This window comes from Bombina bombina, chromosome 4 (assembly GCF_027579735.1).
Source record: "Bombina bombina isolate aBomBom1 chromosome 4, aBomBom1.pri, whole genome shotgun sequence".
Classification (NCBI taxonomy): Eukaryota; Metazoa; Chordata; class Amphibia; order Anura; family Bombinatoridae; genus Bombina; species Bombina bombina.
In genome coordinates, this window is record NC_069502.1 from 1,169,284,748 (window position 1) to 1,169,305,338 (window position 20,591).

Sequence of the window (20,591 nt, forward strand, 5' to 3'; positions counted from 1 at the left end):
ACAACAACAATCAAAGCCAGCACTGGCAAGTGGTTAAAAGTTCACATTTTATTGAAAACAGTTAAAAAACATTACACTTCGCAGGACATAGATAGAGGAGTGTTGGTACAACGGAACAAGTCCTATGTCATCTGATTAATTTTACACTGTTCTGGCGCTTTCTCTGGCGCTACCTTTGAGAAAGCACCAGAATGGTGTGAAACGCGTCAGTTGACGTAGGTCTTGTTCCGTTGTACCTACACACCTCTATCTATGTCCTGCGAAGTGTAAGTCTTTTACTGTTTTCAATATAATGTGAACTTTTAACCACTTGCCAGTGCCGGCTTAGATTGTTGCCACATCTACTTTCGCTTGTCTCCCACGCCTGGATTACCTTTTCTGTTTTATATATAATGGCTTGTAATTGCTTCTTTATGTTTATTTTTGTATATGTAATAGCTGGTTTAATTGTTTAAAACCACAACCTCCTTATCCTCCTTATTTTATCCCTTACTTTACACACACACACACATGCTTCTTTATATTTTCTCTGTCTGTATACCAAAGCCTAATTCTTAGAGGGAGCAATTGAAAATTAAGATTTCTTTCATAAGGTGATGAGAGTCCATGAGTCATTACTCCTTGGATTTAACTCCTGACCACTAGAAGGAGATAACTATTTACAACATACCAAGAGCTTTTAATCATTTCCACCTTTCTGATATTCTAGTCTTATCTTTGCCTCCAGTAGGAGAAGGTGAAGAATTGAGGTGCTTCAAATTCTTTGTGAACAAGGTATCTCTTTCCTATGTGAGACCCATTTTACTAATCAGGACCCCTGCATTTACATAGAGGTGTTTAATAGAGTACTTAGGTACTGAATGCAATTCTCCTGCAGGAGTTTAACACTTGCCTGTCACAGGTGTCGCTGGAACTTGTCCCATAGCCTCTTCCTGTGGGGTCAATCTTACACATGTGTCGCAGGGACTTGTCCCATAGCCTCCTCCTGTGGGGTCAATCTTACACAGGTGTTACAGGGACTTGTTCCTTAGCTTCCTCCTCTTGATTCTTCGTTGCACTCTAATTTGAGATCCTCTGATTTTGCTTGCACAGCACGGGTTGGGCTCCCTATTGGAATCAGTATTTCTGCAGTTGGGAAAGAGTGGGTGCATGTTCAGTTAAATACCTCAGGCACTCACATAGCCCACAGGCTATTAGCAGGTATATACATGTACAGTATGTATATATCATAGCCAAGGAACACTTTAGTTACAGACTTAAATACCACATTTATTTCATATAGTGTATGAGACATTGTGTATTGGGTTATTCTGGGACTCTTTTGTGTGACCTAAGCTTTGTTTTAATGATTCATTAAAGTGTATTGCCACTTATTCCAGTCTATGTTTTGTATTATACTTATTTTCCCCTTATTATGCAGTTCTGTAACACAGGATAGCGATGTTTGTGCTCCCGGTCTTTGCCTGCAAGCTCACTACTGAGGAGCGGTCACAACTTTCTCTGTAGCGCACATATTTTTCCATTTACTGTGCTTGCAAATAGCACGGCGGTCTAGTAAAGCTTGAAGTTAACTTGATTCGCACTGTGCTATTTCCCATCCTCCCTTCCTCCTTTAATGCTGGTGGCCATTTTAATTTCTGTGGTATCTAATAGAATATAGGTTGTCTAGACTGTAATTAGTTTTTAAAGAACAAGCCTTTCCTTATGCTTGAGAGTACACAAAGGGGTCTCAGACACAGTATTATCTACATAGATGTTTGCCAAGTTTATTTAACTCATTCTTATGTCCACAGTTTAACAACATATTATGCTGTATTTGTCCACTATATGGTAATTATCTGGATTGTATTTACTTTTCTATAGGCAAAATTACACCGCGCGTGTTTTGTCTTTTTTGCATTTGGGTTTGCGCAGGCATTACAAGTTGCAAAATAACTTATTTTGCAAGCGTGTTAAGCCGCGTAATCCAAACAGCCAAATTGCGTGCGTTCACGTATTCCCCATAGAAGTCAATGGAGAAGACAAATAGAAAGAACAAAAACACTAAAACCCGAATCTGTTGCGCAAAGCCTATGACGTATTTTCCTCAAAAAGTGTACATGAAAATGCAAATATTTCATGTTGTGATTTGGGAAAATGTTTTCTCTATACATGTACTGATATATCTATTTATAGCAAGATACTTATATGAATATATATGTCTAGATATCTTGAGATCTATAGGCGAATATTTCTTTGAAAATCCCTCTTGTTATATTGTTTAATGTGCATACCATTATAATGTAAAATCTTTTCAATAACTCTATAGTTAAACATATCTCTATACATATAAATCCATGTTTCTCTATGTATGTGTATGTATGTCAATGTAAAATCCCTGTGTCTGCTTTTTTTGTAACACCCGAGATCTCCTATCGTTTAGCCGCATGGAGCTTGATGCCCCGTGTTCTAAAGACCGCTACTCTATAACTTGTCCTCCTGCTCTGAGGCGGCAAACAGAAATCAACTTGATCGAATGAGATCGGGTTGACACCCCTGCTAGCGACCGATTGGTCGCGAATCTGCAGGGGGCGCTATTGCACCAGCACTTCACAAGAACTGCTGGTGCAATGATAAATGCCGTCAGCGTATGCTGTCTGCATTTATCGATGTGCAGCGGACATGATACGCTACATCGTATGATGTCTGCCCGCAAATGAAATTGATTGTGAAAAAGACCATATTGCACACGGAAAATTCATAAAGCGCGACTTGTAATCTTGCCCTAAGTGTGTTCTTCAATATATTTTATTCAAGATATCCTTTGCAGTTATTATTTCAGGTGATCGGAAAAGCCAATAGAATGCGAGCTCAATTCCTACCTTAATTCCGATTGGCTGATAGAATCCTATCAGCCAATCGGAATTCGAGGGACGCCATCTTGGATGACGTCCCTTAAAGGAACAGTCATTCGTCGTTCAGTCGTCGGTCCGGATGGATGTTCCGCGCTGGAGGTCTTCAGGATCCTGCCGCTTCGCTCCGGATGGAAGACCATAGAAGATGCCGCCTGGATGATGACTTCAATCGGATGGAAGATCCTCTTCTGCCCCGCTTGGATGAAGACTTTGACCGGATCATGGACCTCTTCAGCCCCCCGCTTGGGCTTGGATCAGGACATCGGAGGAGCTCTTCAGGACGGATCGGTGAACCTGGATGGTGAAGACAAGGTAGGAAGATCTTCAGGGGCTTAGTGTTAGGTTTATTTAAGGGGGGTTTGGGTTAGATTAGGGGTATGTGGGTGGTGGGTTGTAATGTTGGGGGGGGGTATTGTATTTATTCTTTTACAGGCAAAAGAGCTGAAATTCTTGGGGCATGCCCCACAAAGGGCCCTGTTCAGGGCTGGTAAGGTAAAAGAGCTTGTAACTTTTTTAATTTAGAATAGGGTAGGGAATTTTTTATTTTGGGGGTCTTTGTTATTTTATTAGGGGGCTTAGAGTAGGTGTAATTAGTTTAAAATTGTTGTAATATTTATCTTATGTTTGTAAATATTTTTTTATTTTTTGTAACTTAGTTCTTTTTTATTTTTTGTACTTTAGCTAGTTTATTTAATTGTATTTATTTGTAGGAATTGTGTTTAATTAATTTATTGATAGTGTAGTGTTAGGTTAATTGTAGGTAATTGTAGGTAGTGTATTTAATTAATTTATTGATAGGGTAGTGTTAGGTTTAATTATATCTTAGGTTAGGATTTATTTTACAGGTAAGTATTTAGCTTTAAATAGGAATCATTTATTTAATAAGAGTTAATTTATTTCGTTAGATGTAAATTATATTTAAGTTAGGGGGGTGTTAGTGTTAGGGTTGGACTTAGCTTTAGGGGTTAATACATTTATTAGAATAGCGGTGAGCTCCGGTCGTCAGATTAGGGGTTAATAATTGAAGTTAGGTGTCGGCGATGTTAGGGAGGGCAGATTAGGGGTTAATACTATTTATGATAGGGTTAGTGAGGCGGATTAGGGGTTAATAACTTTATTATAGTAGCGCTCAGGTCCGGTCGGCAGATTAGGGGTTAATAAGTGTAGGCAGGTGTCGGCGACGTTGAGGGGGGCAGATTAGGGGTTAATAAATATAATATAGGGGTCGGCGGTGTTAGGGGCAGCAGATTAGGGGTACATAGGGATAACGTAGGTGGCGGCGCTTTGCGGTCGGAAGATTAGGGGTTAATTATTTTAAGTAGCTGGCGGCGACGTTGTGGGGGGCAGGTTAGGGGTTAATAAATGTAATACAGGGGTCGGCGGGGTTAGGGGCAGCAGATTAGGGGTACATAAGTATAACGTAGGTGGCGGTCAGCAGATTAGGGGTTAAAAAATTTTAATCGAGTGGCGGCGATGTGGGGGGACCTCGGTTTAGGGGTACATAGGTAGTTTATGGGTGTTAGTGTACTTTAGGGTACAGTAGTTAAGAGCTTTATAAACCGGCGTTAGCCAGAAAGCTCTTAACTCCTGCTATTTTCAGGCTGCTGGAGTTTTGTCGTTAGAGCTCTAACGCTCACTTCAGAAACGACTCTAAATACCGGCGTTAGGAAGATCCCATTGAAAAGATAGGATACGCAAATGGCGTAGGGGGATCTGCGGTATGGAAAAGTCGCGGATGAAAAGTGAGCGTTAGACCCTTTAATCACTGACTCCAAATACCAGCGGGCGGCCAAAACCAGCGTTAGGAGCCTCTATCGCTGGTTTTGACGGCTACCGCCGAACTCCAAATCTAGGCCTAAGTCTTTCTGTAGAAAGGGTTTTCCGAAAGCAGTTTTCCTGTTTAAATCATCTATTGGTATTGCTTGTGTGGCTGCAGCGTCTGCTCTTTGGAGTGACAATTTGTTTGAACAAATTTCAGAAGATTTTCAGTCATTTGAAACTTCTAAAGTGAGCTAATGCCTTTATTTGTGATGCTATTGTTGACATAATTCAAATTAATGCAAAGAATACGGCTTTAGACTACTGACAGAAGTCAGCAGACATGGTTTTCAAAGGTAGACCTTCGTTTTCAAGGAACTATTTTATGTGGACGTGGTCTAGATGCTATTCTTTTTACTGTGACTGGGGGAAAAGTAGTTTTTCTTCCACAAGGCAGATGTCTATCGTAAAGAATAGAGCAAACAGCTGTTTTCCATTCCTTTCATTAATCTAGGAACCAAAAATCTTTCTCCTCCTCACAAAAAATACAAATGTTTTTTTCCAGATCTAATGGAAGCCTAATGTCAGTTGGAACAAGGCCATGCAATCAAAAAAGCCTTATTCCTCTTCCAAATGAGCATGAAGTTGCAGCCGCTGATCCAGATTCTATCTTAGTAGAGGGCAGATTATGTCTTTTTTTTCAGAAGGCCACAGTCTGTAAAGAATTCCTGTATGTTAAACATATTTTCCCAGCATTATAGAATAGGCTTTAAATCTAGGCCTACTTGAGAAGGGTTTTCTTCTCTCTCATGCTCCAAGGACCCTGTGAAAGCAGAAGACTTTTTTTCAGTCTGTTCTCGAGCTTGAATTTACGGAAGGGATGGTTCTCGTTTTGAAACGAGAGCAAGGATTTTATTCCAATCTTTTCTATTTCCCAATAAAGAGGGAATTTTCAGGCCTATTTTGGATCTTAAAACTTTACACAATTATACTGTTAAAATGCAACCTATTTAGACCATCTGGTAACTTGTTTAACAAGGGCACTCTATGTCCATTATAGATATGGAGCATTCTTACCTTCATATTTCTAAACTCAAGGATCACCACCAGTTTCTTAGGTTTGCCCTTTTAGACAAGCACTTCCACTTTGTTGCACTTCCATTTGGTCTGGATATAGCTCCTAGAATCTTTACAAGGGTCTTTTATAATAGCTCAGGGTATTTCGGTGGTGCTATATTTTATCACATTTTTTAGTTCAGGCTCCATCTGTACCTTTGGCTGCATAGCTTCTCAACAGTCAACTGTGGGTTTTTTGCAGGCATTGTTAATGAGTAAATTCGAAAAAAGTTCTGCTTCTTCTCAGTAAAGAGTCTCTTTCCTATGAGTCATTATAGACTCTTTGATCATGCATTTTTCTGAAGCTTTGGTGCAAACATTATTTTAGGAATGAATGCCTGTCATAAGAAAGATGTTCCACAACATTTGAATAATATTTCTTTCTTGGTGTGAGAATTATGGTTTTAGCTGGCATTCTTTTAGAATCATAGAATTCTTAATTTTTTACAACATGGTATAAAGAAGGACTCATCTGCAAATTCTGGCCATATAAAGATTGCTAAGTTTTGTATACTTATTTGATCCAATGCATCATGCAGACATTAAGCTTCTGTCTTGGAGGTTTATTGTTCCTTTTAGCAATATCTTCTGCTAGAAGAGTTTCTGAATTGTCTTTGTTGTGAGGTTCATCAAGATAAGGCAGTCTTCAAGACTCAATATGATTTGTTTTTATAGAATTGGATACTATCAGCTTGGAGATTGTAGTCCCTTCTTTTTGTCCTAATCCTAAAAATGCTAAAAAGAGACTTTTACAAAACTTATATGTTGTAAGAGCTTTAAAGTTTTCACTAGCAAGCTGCTAATAATTTTAGTTAAACTATGTAGTTCAATAGCTTATTTATTTTTTTCTCTGATCCAGGTAAAGGCCAGAAGGCCTCAACCATTACTTTTGCTTCTTGGCTAAAGCTCTTGATTCATAAAGTTTCTTGGAAGCGAAAAAGTCTCCTCCAAATAAGATTACAGTCCATTCTCCTAGTAAACAAGTAATTTTGACTTCTTTACATATTTTCACTATTTTTTTTGGCCACATTACTTTTTTGACAACCTGTTTACTCATGGACTCCACAGCTTAGGTATTGCTTAGGTATTGGACCCCAGGAGTAATGGCTTATTTTTATTGCTGGTAGTTCTAGTTTGTCCTTTCCTACCTTTCTATCTCTCCTTTCTTGGCTATATATCCGAGGTGGGAAGGATTAAATGCTCTTGGTATGTTGGAGATCTTTGTCTCCTTCTAGTGGTCAGGGATTGAATGTCAGGAATAATGACTTGTGAACTCTGTCCACCATGAAAGAAATTAATTTATCTGGTAAGTATAAATTTAGTTTTATTACTTATCTCTCATAGCGCCCACTGGGAGTATAATTTCTTCTGCTGGCTATGAGCCAGATTCCGAGTTGAGTGCAAAATATCGCTTAGAGGATAGAAGGGAAAGAGGTGACATGATAGAGACCTTCAAATATATGAAGGGACTTAATAGAGTAGAAGCTGAAAGAATTTTCCACAAAAAAATAAATGCCAAAACAAGGGGTCACAATCTAAAGTTAGAGGGTAGTAGATTCAGGAGAAATTTGAGGAAGCATTTTTTTACAGAAAGGGTAGTGGATTCATGGAATAAACTTCCATCTGAGGTGGTAAACACAAAGACTTTAAATAAATTCAAAAATGCCTGGGACATGCAAAAGGCTATCCTAAGAAAAAAGTAACGTAATATGCATAGACTTGATGGGCCTTTTTGGTTCTTATCTACCGCCAAATTCGATCTTTCTATGTTACGCTAAATCAATATTTTTACTCAACTGAGTAATACCAGTGCACACTAATGTGCGCTGGTATTACAAGCTAGGTGCAATGCGATTGCTACCACACGTTCACATTGCATGGGAACCTCGTTCTGATGCCTTCATACCCGGCAGAGAACCTAAGGGCAGCAAATATAAATATATATGAATATATACTTATACATATATATTTATGTGTTAATATGTGTATATACAAAATACATTTGCTTTGCTCCGTATATAGCCGGTTAACGGACATAGGCAGCAGAAAGTTCATCATAGATAGATTTTAGCAAGTGTAGCAATATTTGCCTGGCAGTTAAAGCCTAATTCAGAGTGTGCAGCTTCAGTGTCGTGTATTTAGATAACAGCCCTATATCTTGGGCACTCACCATTCCATGCTGGATGCCTCTGTTCAATCGCCAACAGGCGTAAGGTCTTACCGTAGCCGACGGGTGAGAATCCTGTATCTCTACGACACCTCCACAATACGCGGACGCTGCTTCCCAAGGCAATGCCGGTTCCAATGCGTTACGTCGTTGCGCTGTTACGTCTTTCACAGGTGTGCTTTCCCAGGCTGTCACTCAAAGTAACCTTAGCGGTCCGGATAGCAAGCTCCTCTTCGCTCGCAAGAAAGTAATAGTTAAAAGAAAAAGTTCAGGACCATCAGGTAAAAGCAGTTGTTAGCTTTATTATCCAAAAGTAGATAAAACATAGGTGAAACACATACAATCGTGGGGTGTATGCTGGTTCGGTCTAAAAGACCGAACCAGCATACACCCCACGATTGTGTGTGTTTCTCCTATGTTTTATCTACTTTTGGATAATAAAGCTAACAACTGCTTTTACCTGATGGTCCTGAACTTTTTCTTTTAACTAATATGTGTATATACTCACATTAACACATAACTATTAACTATTTATAGGGAACACACAGTTCCCAATGTAAAGACACTTTCAGTGCCATTTTTTTCTAACACCCCACACCCGCCAACTTCTAACCCCTTAAAATTGCATAGTGCAGTACTATTTTGGGGAACTTTTAGAAAACTGACACAAGATCTGATCTGGCTGGCTGGTTATTTATTGCGTTTCCGCAAACGTTTGCGTGCGTGCAATAAATTAGCGCTACACTTATAATCTAGCCCTATGTTTACAAAACTTTTCTATAGACAATACTTAAAGGGACACTGAACCCAAATTTTTTCTTTCATGATTCAGATAGAGCTTTAATTTTTAAGCAACTTTCTAATTTACTCCTATTAGCAATGTTTCTTCGTTCTCTTGCTATCTTTATTTGAAAAAGAATGCATCTAAGCTGTTTTTTTTGTTCAGAACTATGGACAGCACTTTTTTATTGGTGGATGAATTTATCCACCAATCAGAAAGAACAATCCAGGTTGTTCACCAAAAACGGGCCGGCATCTAAACTTACATTCTTGCATTTCAAATAAAGATACCAAGAGAATTATTAAAATTTGATAATAGGGGTAAATTAGAAAGTTGTTAAAAATTTCATGCTCTATCTGAATCACAAAATAAAAAAATTGGGTTCAGTGTCCCTTTAAGTATAGAAACTTGCAGTATAGGTAGGGATACCAGAGGCAATATTAGATATTTCAAATGATGAAATTGAGGTGAAGGAGCTATTTGTAAAGAATTGAATACATTCCAGAAGTAAAAAAAAGAGGAGAAAAATTAGGGTACACTGTTTTTTTTCAATATGGAGTTGCCCCCCACTCCTTTGTAGCTAAAGCAGCTGCAAATCTTTTGGCTTTACACAAGACTTCAAAGTGTGTCTGTGAGAATGTATGCCCATTCATCCAAAAGAGCATTTGTTAGGTCAGTTATTGATGCTGCATAAGAAGGTCTGGCTTGCAGTCTGAGTTCCAATTCATCCAAAATATGGGATTGATCCTACTGAGCATGTGCAAGAATTCACAGTATATACGTATATGCATTGGTGATTGGCTGATGGCTGCCACGTGATATAGGAGGAGTGGAAATATACATAATTTTGAAATTTGTCAAATATAAAATCCACTACTCATCTGAAGTTCAGACTAAGTGCTTTTGCATTGTCTTTTTACCATGCATCTGTTGATTATGTAAATCTACTGTATTTATTGGTCCTTTAATTTATAATCTTGGAAATCTTTTTCCCTGCTGTGTAGTTTTTAGAAAAGCTTATCAATTGCAGATTGCAGCTCAGAGCCGCCATTATTTTATTTGTTTAAAATGTTTAATTCCAGTGTATATAATAAATGTATACATATGGATGTGTAATATGTTAGTGCTTTATAAGTTATAGATACTAATAAGAATCTTTCACTCTAATTTGCAGATCCAACTTTCAACGCCGACAGAGGAGAGTTCACCTTGGATGGCTGTCGAGGAATTTTAATGTTGATGGATGTATCTTTTGTAACTAAATCGGTCTAAATATTTTATGAATCTACCAAAATGGGACATTGACAGTTTTAGGGGTTTGATGCAGGTGCTGAATACCCCCTATTCATTGGTCTAAATTCAATAAAACCAGTTTGACAACTAATATCTCAAGGAAAAAGTTATGATGATCTATAGCTCTCCACTCAGGTGAGATGATCTATGTAGTCTCAGCAATACGACGAGGCCCCTTATAAAACATTTAAAACACATATTGTATCTTGTTTATGTGGAGAGACTCATACATTATATTATAAGGTTTTTGATCATCACGCCCCAAGAGAACAAAGTAAAATTGATAATTAAATTTAACTAGAATGTGTTTTTTTATTTTTTTATTTAGGCACTCTAACTGAATCCTGAAGGAAAAATATGGTCCCATGTCCCTTTAACCTCCATTATAACCAAAAGAGCAGCATCTCTTATACAACCAGTCGCTTCTCAACAAGTAGAATGAGCTCCACTGTGAAGAATACCAGTATCATGATAACACCTACAAAACCTTGCAGAACAAACAAAACAAAAACCTACCAATATAAAACACTAACATGTGCACAAAATAAAACCTCATAAATGAAATAAAAATGAGACAACCAAGTTTTGAATTCTTCATTCTAGATGGTTGTAAGCGAAAACATTCCAACTACTTCCAGGAATGTCCGCATGCAGCCCCTCGAGACACCTCTTATTCTACCAATAAAGACTTTATCATAACAAAACTAACACACAATTGTTTTTAACAAACATTTGCATACATTTTCTGATTATTGTGTTCCCATGTTGCTAGCTGTTTCTGTTTGATGTATGAGATATCATGTATTGGACACCTTATGCAGCTATAAATATTAATGGCAGGAACGCTCACTAAATAAATGCTGGAAAGATAGGTTATGTTCAATAACTTTTGATCATGATTTTGGTTATTTCTTATTAACCCCAATTCTAAAAGATGTCAGTAGACATAAATTTGCCGATCTGTCCAATCGTTACTTGTATTTTGCTCTAGCAGGACAAGGAGATCATTATTATTTAATTGTAAAGCAGCACCAAATTCTGTAGAGTACATGAGTAAGGCTACCCAATGACAGTGATTTATGCTAAAAAAAGAAGGATGGGGTTCCTGTTTCAAAGATCTTTTAAGCGACAGTAAGATAGCTTGTCATGTGAATTGTAGTCGAAGAAGTGACACAAACAAAAATGATGGCAAAGTGGGAATTTAAATAAACCAGAAGTAGAAAATATTGACATAGCTAATACCACACGCCTTCATCCCAACATTACTCATAAATCTTGACTCTGAACTCACTTTTACTTCACATATATAAGCTTTAACCAAATTCTGCCATTCACACCTGTGCAACATTTCTAGAATGCACACTTTACTTACCTAAACAAAAATACTAATTCCTATTTTTTTCACATACTGACTACTGCAACCTACTCATAAATGGCCTTCCTAGATCCTGACTTTCCCCTTTCCAATTTATTATAAATGCTTCAGCTAGACGCATCCACGTAAGTCATGATCTACATCGGCTGCCCCACTGTGCCAATTCCTACCCTGGCTCTCCTTGCACTTTATAATGCAGTTGAAAATATTAACCATTACCTATAAAGTACTCAACAACCTCACTTCCAACTATATTTCCTCTCTCATCTCCACATACTCCAAATAGATCCATCCTCTTTGGTCAATCTCTGATCTACATCTGCCCTCTTTTGCCTCCAACACTATCGATGTGCTTCTCCTGTCCTCTGGAATTCTCTTCTCTGCTCCATCAGACTGTGTCTAGCTACTTTTCATCTTAACCATAAGAAAACCTTAAAAAAATCTTGGACTGCCTTGTCTCACTGCTACAACTAAAATCAACCTGACAAACTACCCCAAAAATGATGTCTCCACACCTTCAACTTGTAAACTATAAGCTCACCCTGTAATAGCATAACTCCCAACCAATGCAAAGCCTGCTGGATTGTCACAGGTTAGTAGGTATATCATGTTGTCCTGTCTGCAACCCCTGGGGATCACAGTTTTAAGTAACTTAATGACTCGCACACAGACTTCTGGACACGCCCACTGACACCTGTATCACCGCCCATCTGCATGTAACTCCTCTTGTTCAGTGCACAGCCTTACCCACAATTTACCAGTGGGCCATTGCCCACACTCTTTTAACCTCCTACATCCCGGAAATCATCCAGCAGATATTGGAGGTATATTACTTTAATCCTAAAATAGAAAATTTGCATCATTCTAACTATAAAGTATTTTAAACATGCAACATTTTAAACATTTCCTATATCTTTAACATTGATTAAAAATTTAGACTAGTTCTCGGCTGTTGATTTGTGTTGGTATATAGCTTACTTCCTACTAATGCTTAGTGAGCATTAGCAGGAAGTCCCTATCAATCAATCAACATTAATGTATCACACATATATATGTGTGTGTTTAAAATAAACTTCAATGTTTGAAAAACATTTTACTTAACAAATTGTGAAGCTTAACGCAAATGGAAGACTGAACCTGAAAGAATTTGGGCGCCTCTGGAAACGCCTGAACATGTGCAAGGTACCTTTATTTACTCTGTTCATTGGAGAAATCCCTTACTTTTTAACTCAACAACCTAAGTTTGGGTTCCAATTTGGAAAGGCCATTCAGTAAGGGGCATTCATGAAAATTATGAGATAATATTTTTCGGTATATAGTTACTATAGAGGGTTGTGTAGGAGTCTTTCTTCTGGTCCAGGCTCTTCCGTGGGTGTCTAGAAGGCATAATTGGGTTGGTACAGTCATTTGTAATTATTTTTTTTTACAAATATTATTAATAATAATAATAATAATAATAATAATTATTATATCCTTCTTCCTCTTTCTTCTTTTCCTTCATCTTCTCCTTTTTATCCATTTTCATTTTCTTCTTCTCCTTCTCCTTCTTCTCCTCTGTCTTCTTCTTCTTCTCCTCCTTTTTCTTCTTCATCTTCTCCTTCTCCTCCTTCTTCACCATCTTCTTCTTCTCCTTCTTCTTCTTCTTCTTCTTCTTCTTCTTCTTCTTCTTCTTCTTCTCCTTCTCCTACTCCTCCTCCTTCTTCTGTTTCCTCTTCTCCTTCTTCTTCTCCTCCTCCTCTCAGTATTCCTATACATAAACTTCTCTGTTAGCTTATATTTATTTTATAATTTCAGGATATTTTCCGGACGCTTGATGTGATTCAGTCAGGATTCATTGATGGACAGGGTTTGAGGAGTGCAGTACAAGAAGCTGGTAATATATTTGTATTGTATTAAAGTGATACTATCACTGGGTTTAATCATGCCTTGTATGGCTGTGGGATAATCCATAACGTATCAACACTGTATTTGCTGATTTATTTGTTTATTTGGAAAGGGGTGATTTAATGAATTGTCTGCAGAAAACACTAAACTTTGCATATCTAAAATTCACATATAGGAGAGAAGAGATGGCTTCTGACTTTTACTGTGGAACGAACATCCTCAGAGCTAAAACAGTGCTGTAGCATTTACTGATTTAAATTAGAGCTTGTAAAATGCCTCTTGAAATGTACTCATCCAAAACAATTGGTAGAGCTGCACTTTGGGCAAATTGTAATACTTTTTAAATAAAAAGATAATAAATGTGCATTCATTAAACAATGGTAATTAATTAATTCATTAATGCACATTGTATTTTTATTTCTTTAAAAATCAGCTTTTCTTTGAAATATTATATTGTATGTCAGTATCTATGTGTATAGCCAGATGACAAAGTCACCGCTATTTTATTCTAATGGAGCAAAGTTACCAGGTTATTCTTTTTTTCTTGTTAATTTATTTTTCCACAAAAAGTCACCTTACATACCCATTTATTTACAGATTCCTATACATGAGTCTGAGAAAGCTAGGGAAGTTAATTGTGTAAAGAAAGATAATTTAGCTTTTAGTAACTTCATTACCATTATGTTTAAATATGAAAATTTATGAAAATACTCCTATTACAATTACCATTTAGAAATGATTGTTTCATTCTCTTGGTATCTTTTGTTGAAGGTGAAGGGTACAGATATTTTTCTAATAATGTTATGCATTCTTGCAAAACACTGTTGCCATCTAGTGTACAAAACTGTATAACATTGTAATAAACATTGCTGCCATATAATGTTCATGAAACATGCACATTCCTGAGCCTACCTAGGTATGCTCTATAACAAGGATACAGAGAGATCAAAGCAAATATTATAATACACGAAAATTGGAAAGTTTTTTGCTTTTCAAATTGCTTGCTTTTTTCATACTGCTTTTTTCATACATACTTAGACAAAAAGTGTTTTTTAATCTTTTTAAATGGTGCTCTGTGATATGCATAATATCAATGTCCCCGTAAAGTGACATTAGACACTAAATACATTTTATAAGCAAAGTACTGAAGGTATTTTAGTGACTCAAAAGAGACATTTACTCATCCCTAGATGTGAACATTACTGTAACGTTAACCATTCTTATAGCAGAAAAAAATAATAATAATTAGGAATAGATTTTTCATGATGAAACAGGGAATTTGGTTTCCTTTGTTGAGATTCATGTTAAATACTAGGACACATATAGTGGTTGACTGCAAATTTAGCTTCCGTTTGTTCATTTTTCTACAAGAAAATTGATTTCTGTTATCAGTCACAAAGGAAATGTCTTTTGTTTGCTGTGATGCCCAGGACATAGTGTGCAGAGAGCAAGATGTTGTATTGCATATAAGATTAAAGATTTCTATTAAGGGTCTATTTTTAGATGCATAGAAGCCAGGTTCCAATCTTTTTGTGAGCCTGCCCTAATTGGTCATATTCTCCTAAAATGTATTTTGTATGCAGTAATGTTTATTAGAGGATTATAATTGTTTTATTATCATATTTCTATTTTACAAATCCCAACAAGTTAACTTAAAGGGGCAGATTACTCCAGAATTGTAATTGTTTAAAAAGATATATAATCCCTTTGTTACACATTCCCCAGTTTTGCATAACCAACACAGTTATATGAGTATACACAGTTATATTAGTATACTTGTCCCCTCTGTTCATATCTTGAATTTAAGCCTCTGCAGACTGCCCCCTTATATTTCAGTTCTTTTGCAAGACTTGCATTTTAGCCAATCAGTGCCGACTCATAAATAACTCTACGGGAGTAAGAACAATGGTGTCTATATGGCAAACATGAACTAGTGCTTTCTAACTGTAAAACAATGTCAAAATGCACTGAGATAAGAGGCGGTCTTCAAGGGCTTAGAAATTAGCTTATGAGCCTACCTAGGTTTGGCTTTCAACAAAGAATAACAAGAGAAAAAAGCAAATTTGATTTTAAAAGTAAAATTAAACTATGTTTAAAATTGTATGCCCTTTCTGAATCAGGAAAGTTGAAGTTTGTATAGACTGTCCCTTTAAGTAATATTTTTACAATTAATACAATTTTAAATAAATAAGAAAACAAAGACTCCTTTGTTTTGGTGTCAAAGAGTTTCTTTACACAAAATATGTTCTCTTTTGCTTTACAAATATTTTTTTACAGAATATAAGGCCCCTTTGCACTGATGCCAGTTGGAATTTATTACAAATTTCCCTTTGCACTGGTGTCAGGGGGTATTTGAAGGTTGTGCTTTTAATAATGTATCCCTACAAGGTCACGGCATGCTGGAAGTTGTAGTTTCCCAAGTATGGCCTATGATGTAGTAGTAGGCTGCGCTGCCCGCCTGCTGAATGAATCCATGCTGCAGTTGGTAGGTCACTGGCAGTATGGCGCTAGGAAAGGTTAAATGTTTATGTGCTATCTTAGATGAGTGTCACAGGTTTGCAACCTCTGATATAGGACATATTACACTGTGAAAAATAATGTAATCTTAGCTACATACGATCTGGGTTTTTCAACCAGGTTTTCATATAAGCATTCATACATATAATGTTCAGTTACCTTAATGTATATATTTGACAGTTGTTTCTAAAATACCCTTTTTGATTTTATTGCATATAATCTAAATTACTATTTTTTTATTGAAATCTTTATATCTGTAAATATCCCATTGGTATTTTGAAAACCCCTATTGATTTAATCTTAACACACAATCTAAATTTAACAAAAGAAAGAGAGAGGTTAAAGTATATTTAAATGGACAGTCTAGTCCAAAATAAACTTTCATAATTCAGATAGGGCATGTAATTTTAAACAATTTTCAAATTTACTTTTATCACCAATTTTGCTTTGTTCTCTTGGTATTCTTAGTTGAAAGCTAAACCTAGGAGGTTCATATGCTAATTTCTAAGCCCTTGAAGGCCGCCTCTTCTCTCAGGGCATTTTGACAGGTTTTCACCACTAGGAGGTGTTAGTTCATGTGTGTCATATAATTAACACTGTGCTCACGCTCGTGGAGTTCCCATGAGCCAGTCTGTCAAAAAAAATGAAATAAGGGGGCAGTTTGCAGAGGCTTAGATACAAGGTAATCACAGAGATAAAAAGTGTATTTATATAACTGTGTTGGTTATGCAAAACTAGGAAATGGGTAATAAAGGGATTATCTATCTTTTAAAAACAATAACAATTCTGGTGTAGACTGTCCCTTTAAGGACTAAAATATTTCATACACTGTTTTTCCTTTCTCTTGCTCTAGGACTAATGGTTAGTGATGCTGTAGTGAACGTGATGCTTCTGAGATATGGTGACTCTACGGATAAAATAAATTTCTCAGATTTTGTGTGCTGCATGATACGGCTGGAGACTGTGACAAGTAAGCTTACTTATATTTGTATAGCTAAACTAATATGAATGACTTTTACTTAATTATATTAAAATGAAATGCTGCCTGACTGATGCTTAGACCTAAATTATTGCGGCATCGCCTCATCACCTTCCATCACTGGATTTAGCTAATCTATAATATCTTCAGAATGAACGTTAGAACTGTAGGAATGCTCCCTTTCACCTATCACAAAGTAACACTTTAAAGAACTTGTGTTATTCCCTGCATTGCTCTATAGTAGGTTATTTATTAGTTCCAGTCCTCAAGGAACCCTAGCAGGTCAGATTGAAAAAACTTGAGCTACTCAATAGCCCCAGAAGATAAATACTTGAAAGAACACTAAAGTCAAAACAATATTTCATGATTCAGATAGAGCATGCAGTTTTAAGAGACTTTCTAATTTATTTCCATTATCAAACTCTGCACAATCTTTTTAGACGCACACTTTCTGTTGCACCAGCTACTACTCAGAATGTGCACAGTATTTATATATATGATTCTGTGATTGGCTAATAAATGGCACATGATACAAGGAGCAAACAAATTATGTAATTTGTCAGAAAAAAAATACTGCTCATTTAAAATTCAGAGTAAGTGCTATTGCATTGTCTGTTCTTGTTACTATCCAATTCTTCTCTATTTAATAGTCTTTCTAACCTGGCCTGGTAGGGTTCCTTGTAAAACGCTTCTGTATAAGAAGTCTGACTGAATTATTATGATGATGATTATTATTATCATTGTGAATTTGACCAATACATATTGATTAGTCATCTAATACCTAAATTCACATATATTGGTACTTATATTATATATTCTTCTATTATTTGTACCCACATGTCTATAGAGGTTGCACCCACAGGCTTTTGCATTAATATTAATATTTACTTGCTAGTATAGTAGGCTTATTCAAAATAAAAATTCAAAGATAAAAATCAATCTGCTAGATTACGAGTCTTGCGTTAGGGTTAAAAAGCAGCATTGAGAGGTCCCAACGCTGCTTTTTAACGCCCGCTGAGTCTTGCAGGTACAGGTGTACCGCTCACTTTTTTTTTCACAACTTGAAAATACCACAAATCCACTTACGTCAATTGCGTATCCTATATTTTTAATGGGATTTTCCTAACGCCGGTATTACGAGTCTTCCTCAAAGTGAGCGGTAGACCCTCTACCTCCAAGATCTCTAACGCATTTGAAAGTCAGTAGTTAAGAGTTTTATGGGCTAACGCTGTAGTATAAAACTCTTAAATAAAGTGCTAAAAAGTACACTAACACCCATAAACTACCTATTAACCCCTAAACCAAGGCCCCCCCCCCACATCGCAAACACTTAAATAAAAATTTTAGCCTCTAATCTGCCGAACTGGACATCGCCGCCACTTTAATAAATATATTAACCCCTAAACTGCCGCACTCCCGCCTCGCAAACACTAGTTACATTTTATTAACCCCTAATCTGCCGTCCCTAACATCTGCCGAACTGGACATCGCCGCCACTTTAATAAATTTATTAACCCCTAATCTGCCGCCCCCAACATCGCTGCCACTATATTAAAGTTATTAACCCCTAAATCTAAGTCTAACCCTAACACTTCCCTAACTTAAATATAATTTAAATAAATCAAAATAAAATAACTACAATTAACTAAATTATTCCTATTTAAAACTAAATACTTACCTATAAAATAAACCCTAAAATAGCTACAATATAACTAATAGTTACATTGTATCTATCTTAGGTTTTATTTTTATTTTACAGGCAACTTTGTATTTATTTTAACTAGATACAATAGTTATTAAATAGTTATTAACTATTTAATAGCTACCTAGTTAAAATAAAGACAAATTTACCTGTAAAATAAAACCTAACATAAGTTACAATTACACCTAACACTACACTATAATTAAATGAATTAAATAAACTAAATACAATTAATTACAATTAAATAAAATTATCTAAAGTACGGAAAAAAAAACACTAAATTACAGAAAATAATAAAATAATTACAAGATTGTTAAACTAATTACACCTAATCTAATCCCCCTAATAAAATAAAAAAGCCCCCCAAAATAATAAAAAGCCCTACCCTATACTAAATTACAAATAGCCCTTAAAAGGGCCTTTTGCAGGGCATTGCTCCAAAGTAATCAGCTCTTTTACCTGTGAAAAAAAATACAATACCCCCCAACATTAAAACCCACCACCCACACACCCAACCCTACTCTAAAACCCACCCTATCCCCGGCTTCGTTGAGGACTTCGGTCCGGTTGGGTGAAGACTTCTCAAGGTAGGGTGATCTTCAAGGGGTTAGTGTTAGGTTTTATTAAGGGGGGATTGGGTGGGTTTTAGAGTAGGGTTGGGTGTGTGGGTGGTGGGTTTTAATGTTTGGGGGGATTGTACTTTTTTTACAGGTAAAAGAGCTGATTACTTTAGGGCAATGACCCGCAAAAAGCCCTTTTAAGGGCTATTTGTAATTTAGTATAGGGTAGGGCTTTTTATTATTTTGAGGGGATTTTTTATTTTATTAGGGGGATTAGATTAGGTGTAATTAGTTTAACAAACTTGTAATTATTTTATTATTTTCTGTAATTTAGTGGGGGTTTTTTTTCGTACTTTAGATAATTTTATTTAATTGTATTTAATTGTAGTTAATTTAGGGAATTAATTTAATTATTGTGTAGTGTTAGGTGTAATTGTAACTCAGGTTAGGTTTTATTTTACAGGTAAATTTGTCTTTATTTTAACTAGGTAGCTATTAAATAGTTAATAACTATTTAATAACTATTCTACCTAGTTAAAATAAATACAAAGTTGCCTGTAAAATAAAAATAAAACCTAAGATAGATACAATGTAACTATTAGTTAAATTGTAGCTATCTTACGGCTAGATTTAGAGTTCTGCGGCCAAAGGGGTGCGTTAGCTACGCATGCTTTTTTCCCCCCCGCACCTTTTAAATAACGCTCGCCTAGATTTAGAGTTCTGCGTTAGCTGTCAAAACCAGCGTTAGGGGGTCCTAACGCTGGTTTTTACCGCCCGCTGGTATTTAGAGTCAGTCAGGAAAGGGTCTAACGCTCACTTTCCAGCTGCAACTTTTCCATACCGCAGATCCCCCTACGTCAATTGCGTATCCTATCTTTTCAATGGGATCTTTCTAACGCCGGTATTTAGAGTCTTGGCTGAAGTGAGCGTTAGAAATCTAACGACAAAACTCCAGCCGCAGAGAAAAGCCAGGAGTTAAGAGCTTTCTGGGCTAATGCCGGTTCATAAAGCTCTTAACTACTGTGCTCTAAAGTATACTAACACCCATAAACTACCTATGTACCCCTAAACCGAGGTCCCCCCACATCGCCACCACTCTATTAAATTTTTTTTAACCCCTAATCTGCCGACCGCACACCGCCGCCACCTACATTATCCCTATGTACCCCTAATCTGCTGCCCCTAACATCGCCGACCCCTATATTATATTTATTAACCCCTAATCTGCCCCCCCCAACGTTGCCGCTACCTACCTACAATTATTAACCCCTAATCTCCCGACTGGACCTCACCGCTACTATAATAAATGTATTAACCCCTAAAGCTAACCCTAACCCTAACCCTAACACCCCACTAAGTTAAATATAATTTTATTCTAACGGAATAAAATAATTCTTATTAAATAAATTATTCCTATTTAAAGCTAAATACTTACCTGTAAAATAAACCCTAATATAGCTACAATATAAATAATAATTATATTGTAGCTATTATAGGATTTATATTTATTTTACAGGCAACTTTGTATTTATTTTAACCAGGTACAATAGCTATTAAATAGTTAA

The 20,591-nt window shown here is 36.4% G+C and overlaps 1 protein-coding gene across 1 annotated transcript in view; it reads left to right on the forward strand.

Annotated features, from left to right (window-relative positions):
• The window catches only part of LOC128658136 (calpain-13-like), a 281,469-nt gene that overhangs the window by 237,146 nt on the left and 23,732 nt on the right, over nucleotides 1-20,591 (forward strand). Inside the window, exons 19-22 of the mRNA XM_053712636.1 lie at nucleotides 9,891-9,961; nucleotides 12,498-12,566; nucleotides 13,179-13,257; nucleotides 16,639-16,755. Coding sequence (XP_053568611.1) covers nucleotides 9,891-9,961; nucleotides 12,498-12,566; nucleotides 13,179-13,257; nucleotides 16,639-16,755 — 336 coding nt within the window. The remainder of the gene's footprint in view (nucleotides 1-9,890; nucleotides 9,962-12,497; nucleotides 12,567-13,178; nucleotides 13,258-16,638; nucleotides 16,756-20,591) is intronic.